This window comes from Cetorhinus maximus, chromosome 12 (genome assembly GCF_964194155.1).
Source record: "Cetorhinus maximus chromosome 12, sCetMax3.hap1.1, whole genome shotgun sequence".
NCBI classification, from domain to species: Eukaryota; Metazoa; Chordata; class Chondrichthyes; order Lamniformes; family Cetorhinidae; genus Cetorhinus; species Cetorhinus maximus.
The window spans coordinates 60,231,744-60,246,290 of NC_135890.1; the positions used below are offsets into that span (position 1 = coordinate 60,231,744).

General features: G+C 46.8%; 1 protein-coding gene across 1 annotated transcript in view; it reads left to right on the plus strand.

Annotated features, from left to right (window-relative positions):
* The window catches only part of cfap54 (cilia and flagella associated 54), a 264,156-nt gene that overhangs the window by 17,479 nt on the left and 232,130 nt on the right, over positions 1–14,547 (plus strand). Inside the window, exon 4 of the mRNA XM_078554638.1 lies at positions 13,547–13,718. Coding sequence (XP_078410764.1) covers positions 13,547–13,718 — 172 coding nt within the window. The remainder of the gene's footprint in view (positions 1–13,546; positions 13,719–14,547) is intronic.

Sequence of the window (14,547 nt, forward strand, 5' to 3'; positions counted from 1 at the left end):
ACAGATTATCATGGATAGAGGATTGGTTAGCTAACAGGAAGCAGAGAGTAGAGATAGCTGGGTCTTTTTTGGGTTGGCAATATGTGACGATTGGAGTGCCACAGGGATCAGTGCTGGGTCCTCAACTATTTACAATTTGTATCAATGACTTGGACAAGGGACCGAATGTATTGTTGCTAAATTTGTTGATGACACAAAAATAGGTAGGAAAGTAAGTTGTGAAGAGGACATAAGGAATCTGCAAAGGGAGATAGATAGGTCAAGTGAGTGGGCAAAAAAATTGGCAGATGGAGTATATTGAACTTGCCCACTTTGGCAGGGAAAAGCAGCATATTGTTTAAATGGAGGGAGATTGCAGAGCTCTGAGGTACAGGTATCTTGACACACGAATCAGGAAAAGTTAGTATGCAGGTTCAGGGATGTAAAAGTAGGGATGTTTTGCGACAGTTGTACAGGATGTTGGCTACTCGCTATCAGTCACACTCTCCCTTTCTTGAACCTGTGTTTTCCCATGGGGTTTGACTATATTCTGGGTAAAACTGTCCAGAAACTCCTCTCACTCCCTTATGATTTTTTTTACTTATTCTTTCATGGGATGTTTACATTGCTGGCAAGGCCAACACTTCTTGTCCATTCCTAATTGCCCATGAACTGAGTAGCTTTCTAGGCCATTTCAGAGGGCAGTTAAAAGTCAGCCACATCGCTGTGGGTCTGGAGTCACATGTAGGCCAGATTGACTAAGGACAGCAGATTTCCTTCCCTAAAGGACATTGGTTAACCAGGTGGGTTTTTACGACAATCGATGATAGTTTTTATGGTCACCGTTACTGACACTAGCTTTCAGTTCCACACTGCCATGGTGGGATTTGAACCTGTGTCCCCAGAGCATTAGCCTGGGCCTCTGGGTTACTACTCCAGTGTCAAAATCTCTTCAACATCCACTCCAGCTCAATGGCTGGAATTTTTTTCTCCCGCCAGCAGTGGGAAATGTGGTGGGCAGAGGAGCAGGATTTGGCAGGAGGCCAAAAATCAGTTTCCCGACGTTGGGAAGTTAGCTTTGGAATCTTGTTTTCCCGACTTTCATGGCAGCTTAAAGGCTAATCGAGTTTCCCGCTAATCTACGTCGAGAAATCCATTTATATCTCATGAATGCTTGTTAAAACCCCAACACACTGGAATCTTGTCCTCCCTCCAAATTTAGGGGAATTTAGAACATTCTGTTTCATGGCTGCACATAAGTGCACCTGGCGAGGAAGACATCCTTGATTTACCGGGCACTCGATGCTGCCTTCCCTACTCTTGCACACTCCTCTCTGGTGCCAAGAGCCAAAGCTGCTGTGCATGGGGAGGGGAGGGGGGGTGGGGTGGGGTGGTGAAAGGCTGGAAACGGGGATGAAGGCTGGAAGGCTGGAGATGAGGTGAAGGCTGGAAAGCTGGAGGTGGGGATGAAGCATGGAAATGGGGTGGAAGGCTGGAGGGAGGGATAGGGCTTTGAAGGCTGGAAGGGGGAGTAGTGTTTTAGAGGGTGTGGTCTGTGGAGTCGATGGTGGGGTACTAGGGGGAGAACTCTGGGTACTTGATGATTAGAGAGAACAGTGAGGGGGAAAGGGTGGAATGCGGTAGGGTGGGAGGTTCAGAGTGTGTGTCTTTTTATTTAATCATTCACGAGATGTGGGCTTCGCTGATTGGGCCAGCATTTATTGCTGATCCTTAGTTCACAGAAACACACAGAATCACAGTGCAGAAGAGGCCCTTCGGTCCATCAAGTCTGTACCGACACGTGAGAAACACCTGACCTACCTACCTACCTAATCCCATTTACCAGCACTTGGCCCATAGCCATTGGTCCATGTTATGACGTGCCAAGTGCTCATCCAGGTACTTTTTAAAGGATGTGAGGCAACCCGCCTCCACCACCCTCCCAGGCAGTGCATTCTAGACCGTCACCACCCTCTGGGTAAAAAAGTTTTTCCTCGCATCCCCCCTAAACCTCCTGCCCCTCACCTTAAACTTATGCCCCATTGCGACTGACCCTTCAACTAAGGGGAGCAGCTGCTCCCAATCCACCCTGTACATGCCCCTCATAATCTTGTACACCTCAATCAGGTCGCCTCTCAGTCTTCTCTGTTCCAACAAAAACAACCCAAGTCTATCCAACCTCTCTTCATAACTTAAATGTTTCATCCCAGGCAACATCCTAATGAATCTCCTCTGCACCCCCTCCAGTGCAATCACATCTTTCCTATAATGTGGCGACCAGAACTGCACACAGTAGTCCAGCTGTGGCCTCACCAAGGTTCTATACAACTCCAACATGACCTCCCTACTTTTGTAATCTATGCCTCGATTGATAAAGGCAAGTGTCCCATATGCCTTTTTCACCACCCCACTAATATGCCCCTCCTTCAGAGATCTATGGACACGCACGCCAAGGTCCCTTTGTTCCTCAGAACTTCCTAGTGCCATGCCGTTCATTGAATACTTCCTTGTCAAATTACTCCTTCCAAAGTGTATCACCTCATACTTTTCAGGGTTAAATTCCATCTGCCACTTATCTGCCCATTTGACCATCCCGTCTATATCTTCCTGTAGCCCAAGACCTGGTAACGTGCAACTTGCTTTCTTCCATTGAAGCTTTGCTCAAGTTGCCCTTGAGAAGGTGGTGGTGAGCTGCCTTCCTGAACTGCTGAAGTCCATGTGGTGTTGGTACACCCACAGTGCTGTTAAGAAGGGAGTCCCAGGATTTTGACCCAGCGACAGTGAAGGAATGGCGATATATTTCCAAGTCAGGATGGTGAGTGACTTGGAGGGGAACTTCCAGGTGGTGATGTTCCAATGTATCTGCTGCCCTTGTCCTTCTAGATGGTAGTGGACATGGGTTTGGAAGGTGCTGTCAAAGGAGCCTTGGTGGATTCCTGCAGTGCATCTTATAGATGGTACACACTGCTGCTACTGTGCGTCGATGGTGGGGAGAATGAATGTTTGTGGATGTGGTGCCAATCAAGCGGGCTACTCTGTCCTGGACTGTCAAGTTTCTTGCGTGTTGTGGGAGCTGCACTCATCCAAGCAAGTGGGGAGTATTCCATCACACTCCTGACTTGCGTCTTGTAGATGGTGGACAGGCTTTGGGGAGTCAGGAGGTGAGTTACTCGTCACACGATTCCTAGTCTCTGACCTGCTCTTGTAGCCACAGTATTTATATGGCTAGTGCAGTTCAGTTTCTGATCAATGGTAACCCTCAGGATCTTGATAGTGGGGGATTCAGTAATGGTAATGCCATTGAATGTCAGATAGTGATCGTTAGATTCTCTCTTGTTGGAGATGGTCATTGCCCGGCACTTGTGTGGCGTGAATGTCACTTGCCACTTGTCAGCCCAAGCCTGGTCCAGGTCTTGCTGCATTTGGACATGGACTGCTTTAGTACCTGAGGAGTTGCGAATGGTGCTGAACATTGTTCATTCATCAGCGAACATCCCCACTTCTGACCTTATGATGGAAGGAAAGTCACTGACCAAACAGCTGAAGATGGTTGGGCCTAGGACATTACCCTGAGGAACTCCTGCAATGATGTCCTGAAGCTGAAATGATTGATCCCCAACAACCACAACCACCTTCCTTTGTGTTAGGTATGACTCCAACCAGTGGAAGTTTTTCCCCCCACCGCCCCAATTCCCATTGACTCCAGCTTTGCTTGGGCTCCTTAATGCCACACCCGGTCAAATGCTGTCTTGATGTCAAGGGCAGTCACTCCCACCTCACCTTGGGAGTTCAGCTCTTTTGTCCATTTTTGAACCAAGGCTGTAATGAGGTCAGGAGCTGAGTGGCCCTGGCAGAACCCAAACTGGGCGTCAGTGAGCAGGTTATTCCTAAGCAAGTGCTGCTTGATAGCACTATTGATGAGCCCTTCCATTACTTTACTGATGATCGAGAGTAGACTGATGGGCGGTAATTGGCTGGGTTGAATTTGTCCTGCTTTTTGTGCACAGGACACACCTGGGTAATTTTCCACATAGCTGGGTAGATGCCAGTGTTGTAACTGTACTGGAACAGCTTGGGTGCAGAAAGTTTTGGAGCACAAGTCTTCAGTGCTATTGCCAGAATGTTGTCAGGGCCCAAAGTCTTTGCAGTATCCTGTGCCTTCAGCCATTTATTGATATCACGTGGAGTGAATCGAATTGGCTGAAGACTGGCATCCTTCTGAAGGAGGCAAAGATGGATCATCCACTCGGCACTTCTGGCTGAAGATTGTAGCGAGTGCTTCGGCCTTATCTTTTACCCCACCAATGAGGATGGGATATTTGTGGAGCCTCCTCCTTCAGTGATTTGTTTAATTGTCCACTACCATTCACAACTGGATGTGGCAGGACTGCTGGATTTGATCCGGGAAGGTGATGGCGTAGTGGTATTGTTGCTTGTAACCCAGATATACAGGGTAATGCTCTGGGGACCCGGGATTGAATTATGCCACAGCAATTGGTGGAATTTGAATTTAATAAAAATCTGGAATTAAAATGTCTAATAATGAACAGGAAACCATTGTCGATTGTTGTAAAAACCCATCTGGTTCACTCATGCCCTTTAGGGAAGGAAATCTGCAGTCCTTACCTGGTCTGGCCTACATGTGATTCCAGACGCACAGCAATGTGGTTGACTCTTAAATGCCCTCTGAAATGACCTAACAAGCCATTGTTTCAGTTGTATCAAACTGCTAAAAAGTCTCAAAAAAGTAATGAAACTGGACGGACCTCCTGGCATCAACCGAGGCACTGGAAACGGCGGCAAACTCAGCCCTGCCTACCCTATAAAGACCCCCTTACTAACATCTGGAGGCGAGTGCCAAAATTGGGAGAGCTGTCTCATAGATTAGTCAAGAAACAGCCTGACATAGTCATCCTCATGGAATCATATCTTACAGATAATGTCCCAGACACCACCATCTGTCCACCGGCAGGACAGGTCCAGCAGAGGTGGCGGCACAGTGGTTGGGAGGGAGTTGGGAATCCTCAGCATTGACTCTGGACCCCATGAAGTCTCATGGCATCAGATCAAACATGGGTGAGGAAACCTCAAACTAATTACCACGTACTGCCCTCCCTCAGCTGATGAATCAGTGCTCCTCCATGTTGAACACCACTTGGAGGAAGTACTGAGCATGGCAAGGGCGCAGAATATACTCTGGGTGGGGGGGACTTTAATGTCCATTACTACTACATGTCCACTAAGAGTGACTTGTTAGCACCACTACTGACTGAGCTCGTCGAATCCTAAAGGACATAGCTGCTAGACTGGCCCTGCAGTAGGTGGTCAGGGAACCAACAAGAGGGAAAAACACACTTGACCTCATCCTCACCAACTTGCCTGCCGCAGATGCATCTGTCCATGACAGTATCAGTAGGAGTGACCACCGCATAGGCCTTGTGGAGACAAAGTCCTGCCTTCACATTGAGGGTACCCTCTGTCCACCATGCTAAATGGGATAGATTTCGAACGGAGCTAGCAACTGAAGACTGGGCATCCATGAGGCGCTGTGGGCCATCAGCAGCAGCAGAATTGTACTCAAACACAATCTGTAACCTCATGGCCTGGCATATTCCCCACTCTACCATTGCCATCAAGCCAGGGGATCAACCCTGGTTCAATGAAGAGTGCAGGAGGGCATGCCAAGAGCAGCACCAGGCATACCTAAAAATGACTACGCCACCACTAGGCCATTGCCTCCCCACCTCTGGAGGGGGACACGACAGGTGGCACAGATAATGGGAGGGAGCAGGGCCAGGGTGGGCAGGGGACGGTAACAGGTGTGGGCTCTGATGGGAGGAAAGGCATTTGGAGGTGGATGATGATAGGGTCCCCCAGAGTGATGGGGGGGAAGTTCAAGGGTGACAGAGCGGAGAGTAGACAGGGGTGGGAAGTTGGTGGGTGACAGGGGAAGGGTAAAAGGTGATGGAGCAAGTTTGGAAGGAGACGTACATCATCTCTGCAGCAGCAAGGCAATGCCCTCGATGTCAAACTGCGATACATTGAGGTGGGAGGTGGATCTTTTCGGCTGGGTGGAGCTCAAGGTCAGCACAAAAGGCTGGTGAAAGGGACAGCCTTTTTCATATGAGGAAAGTACATGACAGCTATGGCCAGTTGAGATCCTTACTCTGTGGTAGGCCTATCTTACCGTCAGCACATCCATGGTCTGTGTCCTCCCCTGCCAGATCTACAGCCTGCTCCTCAAATTGCCTGAGGCTTCTTAGCTCCGGTTTCCACCACCCATCTTTTCTCTCTCCCTCCTGTTGAGGGCTAGCTTTACCTGCATAAAGACACTGTGGATTAAAGATCAGTTCAGAAGGTTGCAGGCCTGCTCTGTGTGTGCCGAGCCTTCCCCATTAAGGGATTGGGAGGCCTTTTGGGTAGCTTCTTAGATGAGATGGTGATGTTAAAGTGGCTTTCGTATCTGTCCACAAAAGCTAGGACAAATCCAACCGAGCCAATCACTGCCCCATCAGTGTAGTTGCGATCGTGAGTAAGATGATGGAATGTGTCATTGACAGTGCTATCAGGTGGTACTTACTCAGCAATAACCTGCTCACTGACGCTCAGCTTGGGTTAGGGCAACACCACTCTGCACTGATGTCATTACAGCCTTAGTCCAGACATGGACAAAAAAGCAGACCTCAAGAGGTGAGGTAAGAGTGACTGCCCTTGACACTAAAGCAGCATTTGACTGAGTGTGGCATAAAAGAGCCGTAGCAAAACTGGAGTCCATGGCAATGACGGAGAAAATTCTCCACCGGTTGGAGTGATACTTAGGACAAAGGAAGATGGTTGTGCGTGTTGGAGGTCAATCATCTCAGACCCAGGATATCACTGCTGGAGTTCCTTAGGGTAGTGTCCTTGGCCCATTCACCTTCAGCTGCTTCATCAATGAACTTCCCTCCATCATAAGGTTAGAAGTGGGGATGTTTGTTGATGAATGCACAATGTTCAGTAGGATTTGCGACTCCTCAGATACTGCAGCAGTCTGTGCCCGTGTGCTGAAGACCTGGACAACATTCAGGCTTGGGCTGATGTGCGGCAGTAACATTCATGCACGATTGAGCTTCTCCAAAATTAGGGAAGTCAACCATCTCCCCCTTGACATTCAATAGCATTGCCATTGCTGAATCCTCCTGTACCAATGTCCTTGGGGTGAGTATTGACCAGAAACTGAACTGGACCAGCCATATAAATTCTGTGGTTACAAGAGCAGGGAATTCTGCTGACAGTAACTCATCCCCTGACTCCCTAATCTTCTACAAGGCACAAATCAGGAGTGTGATGGAATACTGTCTACTTGCCTGGATGAGTGCAGCTCCAACAATACTGAAGAAGCTCGACACCATCATAGACAAAGCAACCTGCTTGATTGGCATCCCATCCATTACCCTCAACATCCACTCCCTGCACCACTGACGCACAGTGGCAGCAGTGTGTACCATCTACAAGATGTACTCTAGCAACTCAACAAGCCCCCTTCGACAGCACCTTCCAAACTCGCAACCTCTACCACCAAGAAAGTCAAGAGCAACAGGCACAAGGGAACACCATGACCTACAATTTGCCACACACCATCCTGATTTAGAACTGCCATGCTGTTCCTTCACTATTGCTGGATCAAAATACTGGAAGTCCCTCCCCAATAGCACTGTGGTTGTACCTGCTTCAGATGGACTGCAGCAGTTCAAGAAGGCAGCTCACCACTACCTTCTTGATGGCAATTAGAGATGGGCAATAATTGCTGGCCTATCCAGCGATGCCCACATCCCATGAAAGAATATATATAAAAAAAGACTCAGCACCTATGTCCAGCTGAACATTGCTTGGAGTGTCCTGTGTCCTTCGATGGGCATCTCCTCTGCTGTCACTGTCTCCAGCATCTGGTCCTGCTCACATGTAATGTGCTCCTTACCATGTGACAATCTAGCTATCTCTATTGGTGTCCCCACCAAGATGTGTGTATCTACGCTGTTGGAAGGTGTGTGCAAGTCGTGCGGTGGTGCTCCCTCAGAGTGTGCCACCGAGTCTGAGGACTCCTTGGCCACTTCCTGCTCCAGCCCCTCCATCACTTGTAAAGTAGTTATGGAAGGTGATAAACATTGATTAGACCTGACGTGGGAAAGTTTCAAAGTCTAAGTGGTGCAGATCTTGACACTTAAGTTTAAAGCAAAAACAATTCAAAATGAGTGAATGTTAAATGCCAAGCATCATATCTTATTCTGCCTCCAGGTATGTGGGAGATTCTCATCTACCATTGCTGGCACCTAATGTCGATGCCGCCCTGCTGATTTCTCTGCCTCTCCCTGGACTTGTACACTCCCCTCTCTTGCAGTGAGAGAAAGCAAAGAGTTATAAGTGTGAGAAGTGTGATGTGTGAAGAGGAAAAAATAACAATTGTGGAGTGTGCCTCTGAGGGATGGTGTGAGATAGTAATAGGATGAGGATGAGTGTGAGGGTTGAAGTTCAGAGGGAAATTTGAGGAGGCGCCCGGAGAGAAAGGAATGTGTTCAACTGTAAGTTGGGTTGGTTAAAGGAACTGCATGGGCCCCCATTATGCCTGTCTCTTCATGGGGTATGTGGAACATTCCTTGTTCCAGTCCTACTCCGGCCCCCTCCCACAAATCTTTCTCCGGTACATCAATGACTGCTTCGGTGCTGCTTCATGCTTTTGTCTGGACCTGGAAAAATTGATTAATTTTGCTTCCAATTTCCACCCCTCCATCATTTTTACATGGTTCATCTCTGACACTTCCCTTCCCTTCCTTGACTTCTCTGTCTCAATTTCTGGTGTCCACCAATATTCATTACAAGCCTACCGACTCGCACAGCTACCTTGACTACAGCTCCTCACACCCCGTTTCCTGTAAGGACTCCATCCCATTCTCTCAGTTCCTTCGCCTCCGTCGCATCTGTTCTGATGATGCCACTTTCAAAAACAGTTCCTCTGACATGTCTTCCTTCTTCCTTAACCAAGGTTTTCCACCCATGGTGGTTGACAGGGCTCTCAACCGTGTCCGGCCCATCTCCCGCGCTTCCGCCCTCACACCTTCCTCTCCCTCCCAGAACCATGATAGGGTCCCCCTTGTCCTCACTTATCACCCCACCAGCCTCCGCATTCAAAGGATCATCCTCCGCCATTTCCGCCAACTCCAGCATGATGCCACCACCAAACACATCTTCCCTTCACCCTCCCTGGTGTCATTCTGCAGGGATCATTCCCTCCGGGACACCCTGGTCCACTCCTCCATCACCCTCTACACCTCAACCCCCTCCCACGGCACCTTCCCAAGCAACCGCAGAAGGTGCAACACCTGCCCCTTTACTTCCCCCCCTCCTCACCGTCCAAGGGCCAAAACACTCCTTTCAAGTGAAGCAGCATTTCACTTGCACTTCCCTCAATTTAGTCTATTGCATTCGCTGCTCCCAATGCGGTTTCCTCTACATTGGAGAGACCAAATGTAGACTGGGTGACCGCTTTGCGGAACACCTTCGGTCAGTCCGCAAGCATTACCCAGACCTCCCTGTCGCTTGCCATTTCAACACACCATCCTGCTCTCATACCCACATGTCTGTCCTTGGCCTGCTGCCATGCTTCCAATGAAGCTCCAAGCAAACTGGAGGAACAGCACCTCATCTTCTGACTAGGCACTTTATAGCTTTCTGGACTGAATATTGAGTTCAACAGGTTTAGATCATGAACTCTCTCCTCCAACCCCACCCCCTTTCCGATCCCCCTTTTTCCAATAATTTATATATATTTTTCTTTTCCCACCTATTTCCATTACTTTTAAATGTATTTCCATCCATTGTTTTATCTCTACCTTTTAGCCTATTTCGATCCCTTCTCTCCACTCCACCCCCACTAGGGCTATCTGTACCTTGCTCGTCTTGCTTTCTACCCTTAATGTCACCGATTAGCACATTTCTTAGCTAATATCACCACCGTCAACACCTCTTTGTCCTTTTATCTATGACATCTTTTGGCAACCTCCACTTATCACTTGGCCCTCTATCCAGCTCTACCTGTCCCACCACTCCCCCCCTTAAACCAGCTTATATTTCACCTCTTTTCTATTTTTCCTTAGTTCTGATGAGTCATTCGGACTCGAAACGTTAACTGTATTCCTCTCCGTAGATGCTGTCAGACCTGCTGAGTTTTTCCAGGTATTTTTGTTTTTGTTTTGGTTCGAGGAGTGCTGGAGGACAGAGACTGACAACTAAAAGTGGTATACGACTTGCCTTTCCTGACCTAACAATGTGATTTAACCTTTTTCGACACTACATCCAGGTCCTCAGCACTCCTGTTGTTGGCAACATCAACTACTTCTTGCCCCTTGCTTCCATTTGTGGATACTGTAATTACCACTCCCCTTGGTTTGCAGGATGTCGGAGAGATTGAGCAGAGGCAACACAGGGGAAGAAAAGCTGCCCACAGAGAGAGTAAGAGATTCGGGAGAAAGACTCTTAGTAGTAGACCATTGCCTTCTAGGGTCTTCAGGGAGCAATTCTTTTCCCTCAAGCCAAGGTTTTAAAGGAAGTAGCTGAGAACATTGCAGATGCCCTAACTATAATTTTGTGAAGTTTTCTTGATTTGGAATTGCTACTTTAGGTTGGAAAACTGTGCGTGTCACTCCATTCTTTAAGAAATGTGAGAGGGAAACCAGGGAATTATAGATCGGGTTAGCCTACTGTCTGTTGTTTGGAAATTACTAGAATCTATAATTAAGGATAGGGTGAAATTTTGAAAATTTTCAGCTGATGAAAGAGAGCCAGCATGGATTTTAAAGGGTAGGCCATGCCTGATGAATTTGATTTTTTTTTTTATGAGGTGACTAAAATATTAGAAAGGGGAATAACTATGCATGGATTTCAAGAAGCCAATTAACAAAGTTCCTTATAAAAGACTATTAGCTAAAGTTGAGGCTCATTGAGTTGAAGGCAAATTATTGACTGGTTAGGAAATTGGCTGAATGACTGGGAACAGAGGGTAGGGATAATAGGCAGGTACTCTACTTGACAGAATGTGGTGTCCTGCAAAGATCTGTGTTGTGACCTCAACTATTTACCATATTCTTAAACTACTTAAACTACTACAACCATCTTCAGCTGCTTCATCTGTGACCTTCCTCCCATCATATGGTCGGAAGTGGGGATGTTCGCTGATGATTGCACAGTGTTCAACACCATTTGCGACTCCTCAGATACTGAAGCAGTCCATGTCCAAATGCAGCAAGACCTGGACAATATCTGGGCTTGGGCTGGCATGTGGCACAGATGGCAAGTAACATTCATTCCACACAAGTGCCAGGTAATGACCATCTCCAGCAAGAGAGAATCTAACCATTGCCCCTTGACATTCAAGGCATTACCAAGGCTGTCCCCACTCTCAACATCCTGGGGGTTATCATTGACCAGAAACTGAACTGCACTAGCCATATAAATACTGTGGCTACAAGAGCATGTCAGAGCCTAGGAATCCTGCAGCGAGTAACTCACCACCTGACTCTCCAAAGCCTGTCCACCATCTACAAGGCACAAGTCAGGAGCGTGTTGGAATACCCTTCACTTGCCTGGATGAGTGCAGCTTCAAAAACACTCAAGAAGCTTGACACTATTGAGGCCAAACAGCCCGCTTGATTGGCACCCCATGCACAAACATTCACTCCCTCCACCACCGGGGCACAGTGGCAGCAGTGTGTACCACCTACAAGATGCACTGCAGGAATTCACCAAGCCTTGTAAGACAACACCTTCTAAACCCACGACCACTACCATCTGGAAGGACAAGGGCAGCAGACACATATGGGAGCACCGCCACCTGGAAGTTCCCCTCCAAACCATACACCATCCTGACTTGGAAGTATATCGCCGTTCCTTCACTGTCACTGGGTCAAAATCCTGGAAATCCCGCCCTAACAGCATTGTGTGTGTAGGTAAAAAACATGGACTGCAGTAGTTCAAGAAGGCAGCTCACCACCACCACCTTCTCATGGGCAGTTAGGGAAGGGCAATAAATACTGGCCTAGCCAGAGATTCCCACATCCCATGAAAGAAAAAAAAATGTTGGCATAGAAAGCCATATACCCAGATTGGCAGATAAAAGAAAGATTTACGTTTACACAGCATCTTTCATGACCACCGGATGTCTCAAAGCACTTTACACCCAATGAAGTACTTCTGAAGTGAAGCCAATGTTGTAATGAAGGAAATGCTGCAGCCAAATTGCAATAAAACAACATGATAATGACCAGATAATCTTTTTTGAGATGTTGATTGAAACATATATATTGGCTAGGACACCAGGGGCAGGATTTTTCCCCCATCGGGGGCGAAATTGAAGTGTGGGTCACGGAGGCACGCCTCTGATCGGTGCCCCCAATTTACATGGGAGGGCCAATTAAGGCCCGCCCAGCATGATGTCCCCACGGAAGCGCTATGTGCTCCCTGTATGCGGGGGGGGAGAAATCCCTAAACCCAAGAGTGCACTCTTTCACGCATGCGTACTAAAGAGCACACTCATCTCCCTGAGGCTAAGTGCTGCCCCAGGGAGATCGGCTGTACTGTCAAAAATATTAAAATTGGAAAAAGAAATTCCCTGACATGTCCCCTCATGTGACACTGTCACATGAGTTGGGACCTGTCCATAATTTAAAAAAAACTTTAATTACATTTTTAAAAACCTATATGAAACCTCATCCCACCCGTGGATGAGGTTTCATGCTTTTTCCGATTCCCACCAGGGCTCCTGGCCTGCCCGCCAACCTTAAGGTTGGACGGGCAGGCCCATTAATTAGTTTAATGACTCTGTCAATGGCCTCAATTGGCCATTGACAGGTCAGCGGTGCACAGCTGATTTTGCTGCGCCCCTGCCTACCTGAAAATTTAAATGGGGTGCGGTGACGTTGGGAGTTCCACCTGAAGTCATCGTGCGTCATTTTACGTGTCGGCGAGCGGGGGGGCAGGGTCCGCTTGCCAATGGGAAAATCCTGCCCCAGGGAAAACTCACCTGCCCATCTCAAATTGTACCATGGGATCATTTACATCCACTGGAGAGGGCAGACAAGGGGGTAAAATAGACTCGAGGGGTTAAATGGCCTTCGCATGTTCCTATGTTCCCATGTTTAACGCAGACTACATGCTGCAAACATGTAAATGAGCAGGCAGAACAAAGTTTGTATGCTGCCTTCATTGCAATGAATGAGCATGGGTTTATTGTGCATCGCAATCTTTGTTCCTGTTTTCAGGCCTTATCCAATTTCTCCCCCTGCCTCTTCTGAAGGTCCTTAAACTAACAATATTAAATAAATTGAATCATCACTGGATATCCAGAAATAAACAAAGTAGATCAGCTCATTACGAGTAACATAATGCAGCATTACAAAATGAGTGTTTTTCAATATATTCAGGAACAGAAGGAGAATGAAAGTTGAATCAACAGTATTCATTTAAGCGAATTATTCCATTATTATTTACTCTTCTCAGAAATTAATTATGCCTCATTATTCTATTTGCCACTCTGTAGATTCATGCATTGCAAATGAACAGCATTTGCAGTTACTATATGGTGAAAGAAGCTGATCCAAAACTGCTGAAACTGGAGTCCCAGAGGAAGTGCACAAGCATTCTTAAGTTCCTTCGACTTATTATGCAAGTGGCCCTGCCAAAAGAACAGCTTTGCTGGCTTATTTTTAATGGTATTGTATTCTTCTTGATTTTCAAAACTTATATTAGATTTATCCCATAAAATACATTTATTGCATGTTCATGTTTGATTGTTCAGAAGTTAGAAATTATTCTTCTGTTTTGCAAATACCACAGTTATAAGTCAAGTATATTTTTTCCTTTTTTCATGTTGTATTTAGCTGAATTATCTATTAGGTTGGTTTTCTGAGTTTGTGGGGTTGGCAGGGAGTCTTGCTCATCAGCTACATATATTTAGAAATACAGGCACGCTGTCTGAAATTTCCACGATGCACAGTTTAGAGCTGTGGTTCCCTTTTGACAACACAGATTTCAATGATTGACCCTAAATACGATAAGAATAAAATTGTTGTGTCTCTTTTGAGCAGTCTTATTGGCTGATAAGCACATGATTGTCCTGGGCAGGCTGATGATTCTGATTCAAACAGAATACAGAATGTGGAGAGGAGAACTGAAAAAAGGAATAAGAAGGGCAAAGAGTGTGTATGATAAAAGGTTAGTGGGTAGCATAAAAAGGAACTGTAAAGTATTTTATAAACATACAAAGAGTAAAACAACAGCCAAAGGAAAGGTGGGGTTGATTAAGGACAAAAATAGGCATCTTCTTCTGGAGACAGGGCATGGTGGAGGTACTGAATGAATACTTTACATCTGTCTGTGCTAAAGAAGAGGATTCTGTCATGTCCTGTAAAGGAGGAATGGGCACATAACTTGGACAGAATAGAAGTGGTTAAAGTGAAGGCGCTTAAAAGATTGAGAGTGCTCAAAGTAGAAAAAGTCACCCAGTTTGAAAGGGTGAATCTTTGGTTGCTGAGTGGAGTA